Below are 19695 nucleotides of genomic sequence, written 5' to 3'. Positions count from 1 at the left end.
GAGCGCTCCCATGTCCTACAGACATTTTCCAAAACACAGCATTAACCATTGGGAGCTGAACTAACCAGAGGAAGCAGGCTGCTCTTGCATTTTATTTAATTTTTAATTAAGCTATTTTTGCATTACTTTTGTTTTAATAGAGCACTTTCTTTCCAAGGACTTTATAAAGAAAGTCCCATTGTCAGCAATCTCTGTTAGAAAGGCCGGTTGTCTCCACAACAGTGCTTCCTTTCAGAGATGATTCTGGAGACTTGTTCAACAAGGGCACTTGTTTATTTTTTCTCTTTAAAACTGGGCTTTTCTTGCATTTTGGTTTTCGAAATCCATCAGAATAAATTCAGACTGGTGATAATATTAATGAGAAGTGAGAATTAATATTCTCTCCCCACTGCCTGTTAGTGCAGAATTTCTCTGTTCAGTTGATGTGAATGCAAATTTTCTGCTCAGCTCCTTAGTCTAGGAGGAACGCTTCTTCAGCTGCCACCTATGTATTTTTAACTTACTCCATTATAATTTTAGAAGATCAGAATATATTTGGTGCTGGGCAGTCTAACTGGAGCTGAGGCCCCGTGTTTACATGCTGCTGTAGTCTCGGCATTGGTGTTTTCAGTGCAAGCCTGAAGGGGCTGGTGCACAATTCGTGCTCGTTCAGCCCTCTTGCTGTATCCAGCTTGCCCATCTGAGCAGAGCAGCATCTCATCCCTCGTGGAGTTCACTTTGCCTGAGTGTAGGGGGAAGCAATAAAAAACCCTGCTCCTTTGCACCTCCAGACTTGCTTTCATCAACCTCATTTTTAAGACATCTGTCTGAGGAATAGATGAAATACAGTGCATGGAAATACTAAATTACAGTATGCTTGGCTTATATAACATGAGGAAGAAAAAGAAAACCCAGACAAGATGGTTTTACATTGCTCAGTATGCTAAATCATTCATCCACACAGCAAACATATGTGCAGGTAGACAAGTGCCAAGCTGAGGAAATACAGAAATTTTCAAGAAGGGCCAGGCAGGCACTTAAGTATTTGAAAACATCAGCAACTTTATTTAATCATCCATAAAGCCTCAAAGCACCTGAGAAATAAGAGATGGAAACCCATCTCAGGCAGACAAGGTGAACAGGGTTTTATGCATGTGCACGCCTGTGCTGGGCCTGAGGAGCCTGCCTGCAGCCTGCCCTGTCACTCTCTGTTTGCAGGGTGCCGTGTGGAAGCCGTGGGTGCTGAGGCAGCAGGACGTGGGTTAGTGCTGGACATGGCAGTGCTGGGTTAACAGCTGATCTCAGAGGTCTTTTCCAGCCTCAGTGATTCTGTGATCCCGTACTTCCTTCTTGTAGGGATTGTATTTCTTTTATTCTGGGTGGCTTGTGTGCATCATTTCCTGAGGAAGTGCAGTGTAGCAAGGACCAGCCCCCCTCTCTTCCTAGACCCCAGAGGTTTTGGTGTTGTGCCTGCGAATGGCCGTGGGCATTTCAGGGAGAGATGCACATGCAGCGCTTGGATGGAGGTGAAGTGCCTGATAAACTCCCTCAGGAACATTAGAAACAGATGTCCTGCACATGGTATCGAAAACTTCATTTGGATCTTCCTCGGCATCTCCTGTTGGCTTTGGCAGGAAGGGCTGTATCTTGCGTGGCAGGCCTGGTTTCGTACAGAGACTGTGTGTAGTGTATGGTTAGGCAGTTTGCAGAACAAAAGCTGAACTTGGTTTCAATCTGGCTGATACTAAACAGGCTTTGAGTGAAGAGGGCTTTTGTTTCGATGCCATGACATTAAACCCTAATGTGAACCTTCCCCTTGTCTTGGCAAGGCAGCGCCCTGCGCTGTCATTTGCTTGTTGACATTTTCTGCCAAACAAAAATAAATTCTTTAAGGCTCATGCTGCTGAATAATTAATTTTTATGGTTCCTGAAGGGAATACTTTATAGCTGAGGTGGATCTTTCCATAGGCTGAGAGTGCCAGGATTTCACTCTGTGAAAAAGCTGACAGTGGGAATAAGGGCACGGATCCTCGGGGGGCAGGGTTGCAAGGGATGTTGTGTTGGATGCAAATCTGCCTCTGCAGGTTCCTAATCCTGCAGATACTAAGCTGCAGATGAGCCCCTCAGCTGTCACCAACACCTTTGGGTGCACTCACTTCTGCTGCTAATCTGCCCAAGATGTGTCCCACAGATGATGAACAGTTTGGAGTCTTGTTTCAGTCCCAGAACCTGAATTCTCAGGGTGAGCATTTTCTCTGTTTATTGAGAGGATAGATCCAGGCTCTGCTCCTGGAGCAGCAGCGATGTGGGAGTGTGCTAGGTGTGTGTTGCGGCAGCTAATATGCATCTGTCAAGTGAGAAATTGATTCCCAGCTCCCTAATGTAGACAGAAGCTACCCTGAGAGTCATCTTGCTCAGTTTGTGATGGTTGGATCTCTCTTCCTTCATGTTAGTAGGTGCTTGTTGGGAAAGGGCAGAAGCCCGCTGCTGTTGGAAGAAGAGCAAAGGAGGCTTGGCTCCAAATCTGTGCTGGCCAAGGGGTGAGGATGTTTCCTTGGTGTGTGGTGCTGTGGGTGCGTCCTCCAGGCACAGAGCACGAGTTGAACTCAGGCTCTTGCATGGCCTGTCCAGGTGTCAGGCGTTGTGGCTTCCAATTGCACCTGGTTATGAAGGAAACCTGAAGAAATGAGTGCAGTTCCTCAGTCAGATAAACGCACCTGGCCAGGCAAAACCAGCGCCCACGTTTGCTCTGCCAGATACTGCTGGTGCCTAATCCATGTGTATTTCAGCCACCTTTTACTCCTTACTAGCATGAGGCAAACACTCTGCATAGGTATAACCAGAGGCTTCTCCCTTGGTCTTCCCTTGTACTCCCTGTGATGGTAGAAGGTTTTAGTCTTGGGTTAGAGTTCAGGATTTCCTAGGCGGCTAGGAACTGGCCACTGTGGGTCACCAAAGGGGACATATGGATCTCCAAGAACCAGCCTGTGAGCCATCCTGCAGGGCAGAACGTCCTTCAGAGCCCTTGGAGTAATAATTATTTTACATCGTGGGATTTTCATAGGACTGGGAGCAAAAACCCAGCAGGTGTTTTGTATCCACTGCACAAAGTGGAAAAAGCTCACTGAGGGCTCTGCTGGGTGAGCAGAAACCCATTCCTGAAAGGGACAGAGAGAGGCAATTTGGGTTTTTTTGTTTTTTTTTTTTTTAATAGGAGAACACTGAAGTTTCTGACAGTAATAGCTGTAGCTAATAATAGGAAGAAATTACTCAGCATTGTGTTGTTACCCTACTGCTGTCTTAATTGCTGTCTCAGTAGGCTTAATCACAGAGATGCTCCTGATAGAGAAGTGACTGTGGGCTTTCATACCACACTCAGAGATTCTGAGAGAATCTGGAGAAAATGAAGCACAGATATGTGCACCCTTGCAAATCCAGTAGTTCTTACCATTTCTGGAAATGCAAAGGCATCATGGTGAGATTTCCAAACTAAAATAAATTATTTTTGCCGTAAAAATGGGGCAAGTGCTTGAAGGTCACTATAACTGTATTAACTTCAGGGACTTCATTAAAGGATTCATTTTTTTTTTTTAATTATGAAGAGCAGTATGCGTGAAAAAGTCCATTTTATGGACACCCCACCCTAATAACAGAAAATTACATTTGATTAATACTGCTATTTCTCAGAGGTGCTCAATACAGCATACAAATGCAAAAATTGATTAGGTAAAAATATCAGAATTGCTAAGACTGCTGTAGCCTTGAAAATGTTTGAAGTGCAGCACACTCTGCAGGGTTGTGATGAGAGAATTGGGAATTGTTTTAGTTGTGGCCTTCACTGCACTGCCAAGCTGTAAGTCTTCAGAGGTGTGCTTCAGTAGCTGAAATAATTGAGATTGTAGAAGCCAGGGTGTTTCTAGTCACCACTGCACTGCTTGTGCAGACGGCAGTGCTTTCACTCTCACTGCTAAATTGGAGTTGTCTGTCACACTGCTGGACTGGGGGAGCTCTGGGGGAGCTCTCAGCTTTTCCAGTATAAACCACCAGAAGCAGAGAGTAGAAGTGGTCAGCTAAAGTGTAGTCAGGAGTTCTCAGAGCACAGAGATTTTACAAGGCTTTAAAGAATAACCAGGAATATATTTGATCAGGAAATGATAAGGCACGTTCAGAGCTGCTTGATAGCTCGTGTTACCTTGCTTGTCACTTGTGGTGCCGCAGTCACTGCAAAGACAGAGCTCGTGTATTCCAGGAGAAAACAAACCTTTTGATATCTTTACTGAAGAGGGAACTTCTCTGTTAAAGCAAAAGACCATCTAAATTATTTACCTGTTACAAATCAAAACTACATCAGACAAATGTTGTTTGGAATGCAGAAGCAAGGACTTAAATTTCAAAATTAGCATTGCCTGTGGGACCTGAGCTTTTCATCCTTTTAGTGCATCCTTGTGCCAAGGCTGCTGAGCTGGCAAGGGGGCTGGTACTTTTGAAAATGCATGGGAACACACCTGCAGAAAACAGCCTGCTCATGGCTCAGCTCTTGGTCTCACAGCTTTATCTCTCTGACCTTAGCATGGTGTTTACATTTTTATACTTCTGAGCTGACTTTCAATTCTGCCACATTTGTTCCTCTTTATTTTAAATTAATACTTTCCCTGTCCCAAAAAGCTATGCAGCTTTCAAGGCTGGAGTTAAAAAGATGCTGACTGCAACCCATGGTCCTGATGACACGTGGGGTCACATGTGGGATGCACATGCTTCCTAGTCGTCCTTTTTTCTTTATGTGGATGATTATTGTCAAGTTTGTTAAAGCTGACAGCTTAAGGAAGTGGAACAAAAGTTTTAGCAGACTAAATAGGCATAGAAAATATGTTATTCTTAGGGCTTCAAACCCAAGTATGACATGATAGGAGGGTTCTAGGGATCTTTTGAACTGTTGTGCAAACTTTACCTTTCTCCTCTGTGGTGAGAGTCATAGTGTGCTGTGCTATGATCACATCCTGGTTTTCACCCACTGGGCTGCTGCCTTGTTTATTGAATTGAGTAAATTATGCGTCCTTCATTAGTGTTATTTTTCATTTTCCCTTGGCTGCATATTCACCAGACATAATTGTGTACTTGGTACTACTAAAAGTTTGCAAAGAAGTCAGAATTAGTAGTTTCTAGGTAAGATTTCCTGTGACCTGTCCCACTGAATCCAGAGGCTCCACGCAGGCGTGACAAGGCAGGAATTCACTTGAGCTGCACAGAAGGCAGTGGGACAGAGGTGGCCCCACCCCCCTCTCACATTCGGTGATGTGAAAGAAGTTTAGGAAAAGGAGCACATTCACAGGGTCATTGTCAAGGCTGTGCTGGGGTGCAAGGCTTACTTTGCTTAGAGCTGGTGTTTGATGCCAGAGGCAGGGAGGAGGGAGTGGCAATCACACGAAGACACAATTTCCTTCACTTTGGTTTTGTGCTGTTTAGGGTACTTTTGGCACACGGTATATGCAGTAACAACCTCCTCCTCATGGGTAAAGTAAACCTTTGGACATCAGCATTTTTTCCTTGAAAACCAGATTATGTCTGTGCTACTTATTTAGCATGCATCTGTTTAATTAATTATTGTTGCTTCACGACATGCCAGACCATCAGGAATGACCTAAGCCCCAGCAAACAGACTCAGGTAGTACTCAATAGCAGCGAGTCATGTGTTTGAGTGATCTCAGCACTTCTCTGGGATGCTCATAAACTGCTTACATGTTTGCAAGAACAGCTGTGAAAGTCCTGAAAATTAACAATAAGGTATGGTGCTAGAGGATGGAAATGTTGCTGCCCAGTTTTTTTATTTATTTCCTTTTCTGCCTTCCAGAAGTCCACTTCTATTTGTTCTATCTTTAACAGGGGCTTTATGGCAGAGTGCAATTCTACATGGTAAGAATTGAAACAACAAACTTGTGTTTGATAAACTACACAAGCAGAAATGTTTCATGTCCTCTGCAAGGACACGAGGTGCCAAAATTAATTTAATACTTGGATTTTTATACAGCAGAGGCTCTTTCCTTCAATCACAAGGGCAGTGGAAGTTCACATACTCACTGAAACCTGGACGTGCTTCATTCCTTCACATTTCTTAAATATTGGGAAGGGTCCAACATAGTGTAAGGCTTTAGGAGATGCATTTAGGTCACAGCCACCAAAAAACCTGGAGATTGTGTCACTGTAAAACCTGAAATGCCACTGTGTGACGCAGCAGTTGTGCTGTTGAGCTGCAGACATCAGCTGCTCTGGCAGTTGTAGGTCGTGGGCCCTGGAGAATGCACTGAAGTTAACCAAATTATCTGATTTAATGGATGTGTAACCAGCTGAAGCTGAGAGATACAATGGTTTATGGCTGATCTTTCTCCTCTGGGCAGAAGGCTTTATTTTCGTAGACCTGGAGTTTTTGTGGTGGCCAGTAGCTGTTAGTGAAAGGAAAAGTGCAGCTAGGCTGAAAAATCAAATCTGTGGTCTCTTGGGTTTTCCAAGTTTGCTGATTTTTAATGAGTCAAGTAGCCCTTTGGTATTTGGGTTCTTTTGTTTGCTTTATAACCCCTGTAAATGGACTGTCAGGTCAGAGTAAGATGTTATTTCTTGGAAAAAATCAATTATCAGTAAGCTGTCGTTTGCATGCAAAAATGTTGATGTTTTTCCTAAAAAGTGTTCCTTTCTGTATTTCAGCTTGTTAGTGACTTATTGGAATTCTGCTTCTACACCTTCCGAGAGTCTCAGGCACTGAAAGTAGAGTTTCCAGCCATGCTGGTGGAAATCATCAGTGACCAGCTACCAAAGGTGGAATCTGGGAATGCCAAGCCCCTGTACTTTCACAGGAAGTGATAGAAAATGTCTTAAATGGAAGAACTTTGCCTTAAGTTTCCCTGTGTTATTCCACACCCATGAAGGACCCAAGAAACCATATTTTAAACATGCTCTTTACACTTGTTCAGCAGTCTCTGAATAGTCTAAAATCATACAAAGGGTTTGGGGGAATGGAAAGCAATTGACTTGGATTTGGCAAGACCTAGATGTTTGGAAATTACCCCATAACCCTAAAACACTTAGAAAATGTTCCTGTTCCTCTGGATGAAAAGCCATATCTAGTCAATAACTCTTTGATTTTGATATTTTAACAGATGGAGTTTTAAATATGCCATGTAGTTTCTGGTATTGTTTGCTTGTTTTAAAAGGGTTCGAGAACTAATGAGAACTTTTTAAAGCTTACCCTTGGTTTGCACATAAAACGTAAAGTCAATATGGGGCATTAATATTCTTTTCTTGTATAAAAAAAAATCACAAAAAAAATACAAACAAAAACTATATATATATATACACATATATATACACACACAAACCCTAATGTGTAAAGTAATAACAGAACATTTGGTGTGGAATACTGTTATCCCCACCTGTGGCATTTGTTATCCCATGTTATCCCATCATAGATGATAAACACTGTGTGAAGTGTCCATTTACTATTTAATTCAAAAGGATAAGATGTGAAAAACAAATGCCCTGGTATCAATTTATAGTATCTATTGTGCTGGCTTTACAAATAATTTTTTGCAGTCTTTTGCTGTACTGTACATTGCTGTATGTATAAATTGTGAAGGACCTGAAATAAGGTGTAAGGAACTTTTGTAAATGAGACAAAAAATCTTTAATGGTTAATAGGATGAACGGGAAAGTATTTTTGAAAGAACTCTATTTTGCTGGAGACTATTTAAGTACTATCTTTGTCTAAACAAACAAGGTAATTTTTTTGTAAAGTGAAATGTTCTGCATGCATAATGAACCGTTTACAGTGTATTTAAGAAAGGGAAAGCTGTGCCTTTTTTAGCATCATATCTAATTTACCATCCTACAGTATCTGTTGTAAATAACCATGCTTAACCTTTTCCATTGTGTTTTAAGCCCTTCTATTTCTCTCTCTTTTCTCTCCCTTTTGTCTCTCTTGCAAGTGTATGTGACTTGAGCACATCTTAGAACTCCTGCTTCATATATCTGTAGGAAACTACACGTTCTTGTGTTTGCCACTTTACCAAGGTTTCATTTAACAAGACAAATTATGGTCTCTCTCCAAAGCTTTTGCCAGCTTAATGATCTAGTGAGTTCTTGCCCTCTATTCCCTTTCTCTCTCAGGGGAACAGGGGTGAGCAAGATGTTAAATGATTTTTCTTTTTTTACTAAGGTTTCCCAGATTGTTTGGTTTTGTTTTTCTTTTTTTTTTTTTTTTTTTTCCTTTGAATACTGGATCTATGAAGCATCTTAACAGGTCAGATTATTATTTCAGATGGGGGAGAGCAATTTCTGGTTATGCTGAAGGGAACATGCAGATCATTACAGTAAGTATATCAAAGAGATTTGTACTGGTGAGAGGGATGGTGAGGGATGATAAGGACAGATAAGCTGAGTAGAATTTTTAGTGATAAAGTGTCTGTAATTTTGTAAGCATTTTTGTAATAATCGGGATACATCCAAGAAAACAAATGTTCGCACTACAAGTTCAACTCAGTTGGTCTGATTTTGTCTCAAAAATGTTTTCTCTAGAATAAGACAGCAAAGAAAAGAATTTTTGAGGTGATTTTCACAATTTCACAATTTATAAGCAACTACAAGATTTTGGAGTAGAATAGAGGACAGGTGAACTTTTCTGAGGCTCAACTGTTGCTACCATATGCTCATGTTTAAATAGAATAGGTTTTCAGAGTCCTAATCTGTAGTGTTCTCTCTGGGTGCCACTGGTATTTTTGAGCTATAGTGTGTCCCTTGGCCGGTCGGAATGTAGCATTTCTTGTCAATGGTGGTCGAATTAAGAATTCTACACCCTTTCTGAACCCAAATTTGGAGGTGCACGGTGGTGCACTGAAGACAGTCAGCGCTACTTGTCTTTTTAAATGACACCTGCCTTATGCAATGGGTAATCTGTAAAGACTGTATTCAGAGAGGTTTTTTTATATATAAATATATACATACATATATTATTTGCATTTTGGAAGTCTAATTCATAGGCAGATCTTTAAATACTGACCTGCACAGCAATATGAAAGCCAAACTTCCAACCTGAGATATACAGCATGCAGACTGGTTGTTTACAGTAAAGACACAGTCATACATCCATCTTTTAATTAACCTTTTTTTTTTTTTTTTTTTTTTTTTTTTTTTTTTTTTAAGTCTAAAGTAGAAGATTTCAAAGCCAGGTTCTGGGTGAATACAGTCTGCAGCAGCTTTTTATATTAACAAAGTTACTGCCTCCTTTTCTGTCTCAGAGTAACTTTGCTTGACTAAAATAGCAAAGCCATATTCTACACTTCACTGTTAAATGCCTGTCCCAGTCCAAATTGTTGTCTGTTTGCTCCTATTTTTGTACCTTATTACTTTTAATCTTGGTTTGGTACAATTCATAATTCACAGAAACTTCATATAATTAAACACACTAAATTAGTTTTAAAAAGCAATTTATATCTTTATGCAAAACGTATGTCTGTCTTTGCAAACAACTGTAAGCAGATTATAATAAATCCTTTACTTTAATCACCTGTTGTTTATGAAACCATTCATTGATTATTATTATTTTTTTGCTAGAGATCATTGAAGTAATAGATACAATTGGATATAGATGTTGTAAGAGGCAGTATTCTCTTATCAAGGACACTTAAGCAGAATAGCCATCACTTTTTTTATCTAAACCTGTGTACAGAAAAAAAGAAAAAGAAACCACAAAACCCAACCCTACTTTTTAGCTATACCAGGAAGTTTGTTACGTTCTTCTGAATTTGTTTAGAGTGAAATAGGCATTTGTCTCCTGCAAAATACAAGACAAACTATAACAGCTTTTAGAAAGTGGTCTTTTGTTCATTGAGCTAAATTATTTTGTTGTAAGAAGGAACAGGGATATGCAGCAAGAGCATTGTATACACAGTTAAAATGTAAAATAGTGTAATGTACTGCAGTGGGTAGTTCAGGAATACTACGCATCGTGCGACTGAGCAGTTGCACCGAGTAAAATAGAAAAGACTAAAGTTTGCAATATCAAAATCTTATTAAAAAGATACTTTACAATCAATAATGCAAAAAGCTAATTCACAGGGTGGTGTTTTTCACTGACTTGTTTAAACATTTATGAAATTAAAAAATTCTACAGTTAATGCACTTTTAATTGTTTATTAAAGATTTGACTTTTTTTAGAGCAATGTTTTCAGCTGGAGGTCAATGACTTGATAAGACAGACAGCACTTCTGAGGCCAGGAAGCTCAGAGGAATGTTTAAGAATTCTTGGAGTTTAAATAGATTCCTGGATGAAAAATAAAAGCAGCCAGCAGTATGGTGTAAACAGTAAAATCTATGCATAATGATGCATTTATAATTAGGGGTTTGCTTCTGTATGTTTAAAGCTTTTTAAATAAATAGAAAATATTGTTTGGTCTTTATGTTAATGTCTGCAAGTACCTATTTTTCTTTTTCTTTTTTTTTTATACAAATTGTACAAATATACATGAATTAAACTGGTTTGATTGCAAGTATTTCTTGCATTTTAATCTCAGCTAGCTGCTGGTGCAGTGATATCCTTAGAGACAAACCTTCTGCTCATGTAGGAACAATACAGAACCAGAGAGTGGGTTGGGTTGGAAGGGACCTTAAAGATCATCCAGTTCCAACCTCCAGACATGGGCAAGGCCACCTTCCACTAGACCAGGTGCTCAGAGCCCCATTTAACCTGCATGTGAACACTTCAACATAAAGTAACTTAACATGCACTGTAACATCTTTCTCCACACAGCTGGAGTGTTGGTTCCAGCAATCTCTGTCAATTCTGGGTGTCGTCGCACCTGCGGTGGCATCAGCCAGGGAGCAGCTCCGCAGGCTGTGAGAGAGGGAACATCCAACACTCAGGAATGTGATTCATTTCACCTGGGTCCCTGTGCTTGACAAACGATGTGCTGACACCGTTCTGGGCACAAGCTACATCCCACGGGAAGAAACAGACCATCAGTAGCCACACCAATCTGGACTCCAGTTTTCTGTGAACCTCCTGCTGCTCTTTCCATTGACCAAAGTTAGTGAATCCCTCTTACCCTGAGAGAAGTTCTATTTTATATACACTAGGTCTCCCCATTGACCCTGCCTTCTCAGGGTCAGACCTTTTCCAGTTGTAATTACAGTAAGATAAGCAGGAGTTTTGTTTCCCCTTTTAACTGTCTTGGTTTGTTCTGGGCACTGTCTCAACAATTCACCACTAAGTTCTGCACAAAACCTGGTCTGTGGTGTAAGACTACCATTTAATTGCATTTTGGTCTTTTAATAACAAGTTTCATAAACTTCTTTATTGCCAAAAAATCCTTGCACCTGCTTTCTCTTTGCTGAATTGTCAGAAGGAAAGAATAGCAGGGGATCAGCAGTGTTAAGAAAAATTTCCCATATGTTTACAAGCAGATGCATCTGTCATATGCTGTTCTAGAAATAAGACAATGCTATCACTACTTAAAACCATAATGAAGCTTGTAACTTGACCTCAAGCTGGGGCACTCAGGTATCTGCAGAGACTGGGAGTTCATGAGGAGTACAACAGTACTAAGAAAGGAGTGGAAAAAATGCCCTTTCCTGTCACGGATTTTGCTTGGTAAACCGTGCCCTGCCATAAGGTTTTTGAGGTGTTCTTACTTTAATTGTAGATGTTAATGGGGTGAAGTTTATTTGACGCTTACCTGTGGCTACTGCAAGGACAGATGAGGGCAGACTGTTGGACTCTGATGTAGAAAACAATGTCCAAGGCACATTGAGCTGAAGAGGTGAAACTCCAGTGAAGGCTTTCAGTGAAACCCAGTTTAGCACTGGTGCATTTACAGCCTACACAGGCCCTCTGTCAGCAGCTTTTCTCCTTAAACTGCAAACCAGGTAAGAAATGTGAAATGGGTTAAGAAAACAAGGAAGAGCATTAAGGAAGACAAGTTTCTCCCCAAGTCTCTTCTGTGACACAGTTACAGGGGTTTGGGTAGGAAAAGCTGCAAGCAGTGTGGCAGGAACATGTATTTTCATTACAGGACAGATAAATCAGATAATGAGATTTTTCTTTTGCTCCTCATAAAAGACAGCGTCAGAAGGAAACCTGCTATGAAGATCAGCTGGGACAACACTTCACAACCTTGAGCAGCCTGAAAACCCCAGGGCTTTTCAGCCAGCAGAGTGGAAGTGCTGCTGGCCAAGGCGCAGCGCTGCACTCTGGCCAGTGACTAACAGGCTATAAATTTCTGCTGAGCCCAGCCAGGCAGGAGTCTCAGCTTGGCCATTAATTATTCAGCAGACATATTCAACCTTAATCCCCAGGTTGAGGGGTTCAATCTCTGGCCCCACAGTGATGCCAAGGCCAACACTGTTTTGCATAAAAAGGGGCTTTTTTGCCTAATCCACGCTCTAAGTTTCAGCCCATGTCATGCATTCACTACCAGCAGCCTCACCTTCTGGCAACTGACAGTCCATGGCCCTGCCCACAGTAACCAGCACAGAGCAAGGGAAGGGAACCCAACCCAAGGGTTAACTCCTCTGTGTCCACAGCTGTGACAGGAGAGCAGTTCCATGAGGGAGGACAGAGGCCACACCCATGGAAAATGACCACTCCTGCTGCCAGGCCAAAGAAGGTTCCTGCAACCAGCTTTCTCCAGAAAGGACTCCCTGTCATCCTTCCTGTCTCAACAGCACGTTACTGCACTCCTCCAAAATCTACCAAGCCATGGATAAGAAGAGGCATGCCCTAAAGGCAACCTTCAGCAAAGCACGCAATCTCAAAAGCCTTTCTTTGTATTTTCTTTTCAATTTTAGCATCTTTTAATCTCTACTTCCAAGCAGACAGTACTGGGGGCATCGTTTACAGCTCTGCTCAGCAGCAAGGATGAAGAACGAGCTGTGCCGTGGCTACTGGGCTGTGCAAGTCTGTACTTGGCACTGGTGTAACTGGGCTGATGTGGAAACCCATCTGGTGGGTAGCAGTTCCCACAACTGAATTCCTCAGAGGCAGTGTGGTTAGCCTGAGAGCCAGATCTGATCTGGCTCAGCTCACACCACTGCCTTCAGACAACGGCTGGGACGTGAGAAAGTTTGGATTAGTGTTACCTCTGTTCAGTGTATCGCTTCTCAGGAGAAAAGTTTTCTTCTTGTTTGGGTTCTGCATCGATCCAGGACTAACAGGAGTCTCAAAACATCTCACCTAAAGGTGAAATGGGCTCACAGGACTGGATGGAAGAGACACTAAGGCTATTATTCCTTCTCTGTATACCTGCCTTTTTAAACAACCTCAGTTATGAGGAAAAAAAAGCCCCACCACACAGAGCTAGAGCTGAGAAGCACACTGAGAATTTTAGAGGACAGCAGCCAGAACAAGATCAAACATGCACCGCAGGTTTAAAACAACAACAAAACAAATGGAAGCAACTTCCAAAGCTTGTAAGCCTAAAGTTATCAGAGCTTTACCATCTGACAAGCCAGCATACCTAGCTGCCACACCTGCAAGGCTAACACCAAAGATTTATATTCTCCCTCTTCTTTCAACATTTTCTATCAACTGGTAGCCACGAAAACTGAGTTTGGCACACAGATACCATCCTGCCTCCAAAATGAATCTTCAAGGCCACAGATGAGTTGATAGAGCTGTGGGCTCAGGCAATGTGAGACCCAGCCAGAGCAGAGCTTTGCCACGTGAACAAACGTGAGCAAGGTAACCTTACAAGCTGTTGCTTTGAGTACTGGTGCAGCTATTTCCTTAACACTGAAATCAAGGAGCAATTCAATCAGAAATCACTTCCAGTGCTTGGGTGGGTCACTTAGCCAAGACAAGAACTGCCTAAAAGCTTTGTGGCAGGGAGTCACTGCTTCAAAACCAGGAGAATTCACCAAATGAAGCTCCTCCAAGCAATGAGGGGGAGTGTTGGAGAGCTGTACTGGCTTGGCCCACCATTGCTCCATCTGGAAATGATTTGTGCATACTCCAGTGGTCTATGCAGTCCGGGCAAAGGAACAAATTAATGGCATGGAGTTAAATCCTCAGGAGGGGAAAAAAGCCATCCCAACCCCAAGCAGAATTAACCATTAACTGGTTTACTAATCTCATTTGTTAGGAAAACTTGCAAGCTAAGTAGAGCTGCAGCAAATGGCTCGAAATCCACAGAGTCCAATTTAACAAATACATGAGCCTGTATTAGCATGTCATCCTGTCACACTTTCCTGCATCCTCCCCAATCTCTTACTTGAAGGAGAGAAAAACAGAAAAGTTAGTGATAAACTGCATGTAACTTTTTAAAAGTTCTACAAATTTTGAAGCATCAGTAACACCCTGAAGTTGACAATTACAGGGAAGGAAGACAGGCAAGGTGAACAAGCAGCTAGAACAGACAACAGATAAATGCAGGAATTCTCCAGGATGTAAAAAAATCTCTGTGGCCAGAGATTCTCTTTTCCCTTTTGGCTTGAACTTCCAGAGTTGCCTATTTTGTGTGAGGAAAGCTCCCCATCCCTTTTGGAGCCTAACTCCAAAAGGAGGCTGACTGCACAGAGCTGCCAATAACTATTTCATGCCACAACTTCCAGAACCAGAGCAAAATACTGTGCAACATAGGAATGACAAGTCAAATAACAAATAACGTTTTATTTCATTTACCGTGATATTTCTGAGTAGCAAAGGAACCATGACATATAGGAGCCTGTAATAAAAGTTCATGTGTCTTATCTTTATAAGATAAATGAAATCATACACGCAACATAAACGAATGTGCTCTTTGAAGACATTTGAAAAATGTCATGTCTTGATAACTATTATTTTTACTTACTGATGTCTGTTCTGCACTGGCTATTCCATTCTGAAATATAATTTGTCAGCATGATAGCTTTTCTTAACCATCAGTATCTTCCAAACCTAAAATGATCATAGAATGGTTTGGGTAGGGAGGGACTTTAAATATCATTTAGTTCCAATCCCCTGCCATGGGATCAGGTCGCTCAGAGCCCCATCCAACACCCAAGTGTCCTTGAACACTTCCAGGGATGGGGCAGCCACAGCTTCTCTGGGCAACCTATACCAGGGCCTCTCCACCCCCACATTTTGTTAAAAATGCTGGTTATCAAAGCATAATCTCCAGGACACTAAGTTGAGTCACAGATCAACCAAGTACTTGACTTCAAAAGCTATTTGTCTTGCAAACAAACATACTACTACTGCTCTTTACAGCTGAAAAACAAGCACCCTATTAAAAAATTAACCTATCCCTCCATCCCTCTTTCTTGCTCCCCCCACCCATTCCAACCCTCGAAGAATCTTTTTTTTTCTGTAATTCAGATTTGGCAACACTTAATATCTTTATACAGTTTAAAATCTTCAGTCCATAGTCCAGCTCTTCACTGATTAAAAGCAGTCACAAAAGTAGAGACAAGTGACTAGAACAAAAATCCATGGATACCATGTACACCTTCTTGGCGTTCAATGCACAAAGCTATAAAAACTGAACATAATTTTGTGGAATAAGTCCTCTCTTGCCATTTAATGTGCCTTCTAGCCATCCTGGCTCTCTGGAAAATTGCACTGCAAAAGAAAAGGAGAGAAAATTACTGCATCTTTTTATGTTTGAATTAGTATTTTTCAGCTTTAGCTCCACGACACCAGGCAAAGCATCCATAAAAACTTCCCATCAACTGCAAGGACCAGTTTAAGAATCTGGCTAGGAAAGATAAAGAGGATTATTAACTTGACTTAAATACTTCATAATATATTTCTGGAAAGCCTACATGGTGAAATAGCTTTTAGGTGCAGGAGACTTCATTAGGGAAACAGTTAATGGAGCTTAGGACAGATTTATAAAATAGAAAAACCAGTGCCTTAGGAGAAAAGTCAGAATTTATATCAAACAGTGGAAAACACTTTCAGTAGGTGGGGCAAAACAAGAGCAAAACCTGTCCTGAGCAGAAATGGTGAATCTGGAAGCTCAGAGCCACAGAAGCACAGCATAGGACCTTACTCGGCATAAAAAGCAAGCAGGGAAAGGATTATGGGGGAAATAGAAATGAGCCAGATGTCACTCCAAGTATCATCTCTTCAGAATAGAGCTGCTATTAGAAGTGACCAGTGGACAAAATCTGAATAATTTTTCTGATTAAATCCTTTCTCTGAAATTGAAATACATAGCACAATTCGCAAAACACAAAGCAAAGGCTCGAATGGCTCCTTGTGCCATCCTAAGTGTTTACCACTGCTGATCCCAAAGTTTATGCAAGAGTACCCATGAATAGAAAATAAGAAATATTTCAGCTTGGACTCTCAATGCCCCAGAAGTTACTCTGTGAGCAAGAGAACTAATGAAATCTGACTTCCTGCATATATATGTTGACCGCATTTGACAGGAAGTTCAAAAAGAAGCATAAGCCTCCTTTCTTTGGCAAACAGAGTAAAAAGTCCTCAAATCCCCCTCTGAGATGTCTTTTAAGGATATAATACAGATACCTATTTACCTATGTAACTGTAAAATCCCACACTTTTTAGCAACCTACAACATCCTCTACTGTATTAATTTATCCTCACAGTGCTTCTGAGACAGTATTTAGGGAAGACATCAGACAAATGCTGAAACATGCTGCCAGCCGTGTCAGTGCTTTATTTAAAACACATTAACACATTGGGAAATGTGATATTTGTAGCCTTCTACATATCAGGGAGATAACAGTTGAGAGAGAGCAACATGTTAAGTCTCACTTCCAAAAGCATTGTAAGGCTCTTAATTTGAGGACTTAAAAACATACTTTCCCTGTTGTTTTCCTTGTGTCCTATTATTGTCAAACAGCTGTGTTCAGAAACCACACTATAAACAACAGCTATAACTCCAAGGAACCCAGAAAACAAAACTGCTTCCAAATGATACTGGTAGTTCAGATTCAGCACGAAATTCTGGGCTTATATTTGTAATAAATCTGTTCAACAAAAAGATTCCCAAGGAAAAACATGCATAGACAATTACCTTTTAGGATCTGTGCTCACACAGTAACTTACATTACCATTAGTAATTAGCAGGCCCTCCTCTCCCTTTGTCATTTCTATTCCACAATTACAGAGTACACATGCATTTGAAACTGCATGGCTGACACCACCACAAACCTCCCTCCAGAAGCTGTAATTCCACATTTCCAGCAAATGCACCAGCAGCCAGCCAAATCCCTCCCTGAGGTCTCCCATACCTACAGAGCGCATCTGTATTACAGGAAACACACTCCAAAAAAAATTACAGATTAGGAAGAAAAACAACTAGAAAACCTAGAAATAGGAAATTTCTACCTTTCCTCTGGTGCTTAGCCTTAATTTCCATTAGAAAGAGGGTAGATACCACTGGCATGTGAGTGTCTACAAATCCAAGGCCTATTCAAACTGAGAGGCGCCCTCATCTGCGGGGATCACACTGAAATTAAAATTTACCTAAAATTTACACAGGGGAAGAAATGCTCAAACCTATGCTGAATCACATCACTCAACAGCAAGCTTCCAAGGAAATATTTTCTAAGGGAGTCTGATAAGATAATGGTGAGCTCTGCACACTGCAGCATGTTCATGGCCCAGCAGTTGGCTTTGAGGAGCAAACTCCATTTTCACCCCAGATGGGACCTAGCTGGTACAGCTGAGCTCTGGGCTTAGGAAATTAAACACTGCACATGTACATTACACAGCTCAGGGCCTCACTTGTTGGCGGACAGTTCTTCTAGACTCTAGGAAGACTGAAGAAGGAATTACCACTCAATTACCCCTAAGGCTACCATTTCTAGAGATCTTTGCTTAAAAAAAAAAAAAAAAAAAAAAAAAAAATTCATGTTCAGCAGCTGTGTGGTGACTGTCACAGCAGGGAAAGCCTCTGCCCCCACTCCAATCACCTTGTGCAAGAAGGGGTAAGATACTTGTGCACATCACTGACTGCTTGTGACATTACTGAGGCAAATGATAACAACGAAGGTGCCATCCAAAAGTAAAGCTGCTTTAAACTCCAGTGATCCTGTTTTCTTTGCTAATCCATTTCTGAAGTACAGCAGACAACAGCATACATTCCTTTAAAATCAAAACCACTTAACCACACAAACCTCATTCCTCTATCATGCACAGCTCTTCTTAAACACAGGACACAGCCTATTTCTGAAAATTACTTCTGAAAAAAAAGAGACTTCTGTAGTGTCCCCTTTCTGTCATTTCTTCTCAGTCACCAACAATTACAGTTCTTAGCACTTTCTCAGGCCTACTTCATTTAAAAATACCTTGCTGCAGAAACTACACACTTGGCCTTAAAACTACAACTCATTACTAGAGCAATCATCCCACAGGACTAAGCCTCATGTTGGCACAGGACAGGAGGGGAAAATACTTGTAGTATAAAAGATACAGAGCAGAAAACTAAACAGTAAGTACTTTCAGCGAGATTTAACGAGTCCACAGCAAGACTGCACAACAAGACCGAGCACAGAACCACTGCTAAAAGCCATCACCTCTTAGGACAGTGCAAATAGCAGTCGAGAGCTCAGAGGGGGACAGTGACTTCCTCAGTACCTGCTGCAAGGCCTTTTCAGCAGTCTCACTCACGGAGGCAAAGTGCAGAGAAGGAAGATGTCTGAGCATCGCTTCGACAGAAAGTGCTGTGGAGCAATCGCCCCAACACAAATGGGCCAGCAAAATCTACAGACCTGGAACTTGCAGCGACATCTGATTTCTTCTAATCAAGAAACACCATCAGGTCAACTTGGCATCTGCAGCATTGCCTCTTACCTTTCTGTATTGTCCAGAGGAAATAGCTTTGATATTGCCAATGTCGTTATTTTCTAACTGTAAATACATAAAATTCACAAGCAGCTCTTCCCAGAGACCCAATGCCATAAGCAGACTTTGCTCTGGCATCTCAAAAGTTTCCCAGGTCTCAACCACAATGAGAGCAAGACTCACTTCCTCAGCAGTATTAGTCCATTGCCTGGGTGCCACTAACTTCAGCAAGACTGAATCAGACACTGATTCACGCTGATTTCCACATCTTTGTGAAAACTGGCTGTTTTGGGAGCAAATCTAACCTGCATGGTGTCTGGCACAAGAGGGCCTCCCTTTCTCAGGAACTGCCTATCAGAGTAAAAACCTCGAAAAGCAACATAAATGAGGACTACTGAGGGCAACAGAAATCTCATTGCTGAAACCACTACAGCGCTACAACTCACTTCCATAGAACTCAGTGATGCTGGCCAATTTTTCATCAGGAAATTCAATTACAGCTAGCAAATGTGCTTGCAAGCCCTCTGTGTTTGGAAATCCCTTTGGGTCTTTGAAACAATCCCTGTGGGTTGAGTTGATCGCAGAAATGCAGAAATATTTATAATGCTTAGGGTTAGCCTGGAATCTGAAATATCTAGACTTGATGTTTCCCTTAATTATGCTGTGAGAAGCAGAATTATCTAGTGGACAGAACACAGGACTAGGAGTCAGGGGGTCCTTCTCCCCATGAATGTTTCCAAGTGCTCTGAAATACACAGATGAAAGGAGCACCCAGAAGTAGCTCTATCTCCATTTTTAGCTCAGCAAAAGAACCATTTGCACATACAGTGCAATACAGTATTTTGGGAGTAGCACTTCTCTTTGATGTAAATCCTGGATTGGTCAGGACCATAAAGACAGAGTCCAGGAGCCACAACATGAATTAGAGGGTAGAGAGTGCC

The 19695-nt window shown here is 41.5% G+C and overlaps 2 protein-coding genes across 6 annotated transcripts in view; one reads left to right on the top strand and one right to left on the bottom strand.

Annotated features, from left to right (window-relative positions):
• The window catches only part of NR3C2 (nuclear receptor subfamily 3 group C member 2), a 191875-nt gene extending 181457 nt beyond the window's left edge, over nt 1-10418 (top strand). For all 5 annotated transcript variants that reach the window (XM_040064075.2, XM_040064077.2, XM_058420605.1 and 2 more), the window contains one exon: nt 6676-10418. In XM_040064075.2, the coding sequence (XP_039920009.1) occupies nt 6676-6831 (156 nt within the window). In that variant the 3' untranslated portion in view covers nt 6832-10418. The remainder of the gene's footprint in view (nt 1-6675) is intronic.
• A 3834-nt stretch (nt 10419-14252) lies between these two features.
• Nucleotides 14253-19695, bottom strand: part of ARHGAP10 (Rho GTPase activating protein 10) — a 144869-nt gene continuing 139426 nt past the window's right edge. The window contains exon 23 of the mRNA XM_040064972.2: nt 14253-15556. Coding sequence (XP_039920906.1) covers nt 15468-15556 — 89 coding nt within the window. The 3' untranslated portion in view covers nt 14253-15467. The remainder of the gene's footprint in view (nt 15557-19695) is intronic.

Source organism: Hirundo rustica, chromosome 5 (assembly GCF_015227805.2).
Source record: "Hirundo rustica isolate bHirRus1 chromosome 5, bHirRus1.pri.v3, whole genome shotgun sequence".
Taxonomy (NCBI): domain Eukaryota; kingdom Metazoa; phylum Chordata; class Aves; order Passeriformes; family Hirundinidae; genus Hirundo; species Hirundo rustica.
Note: the sequence above shows the minus strand (reverse complement) of the source record. Positions and strands in the feature narration are given on the sequence as shown.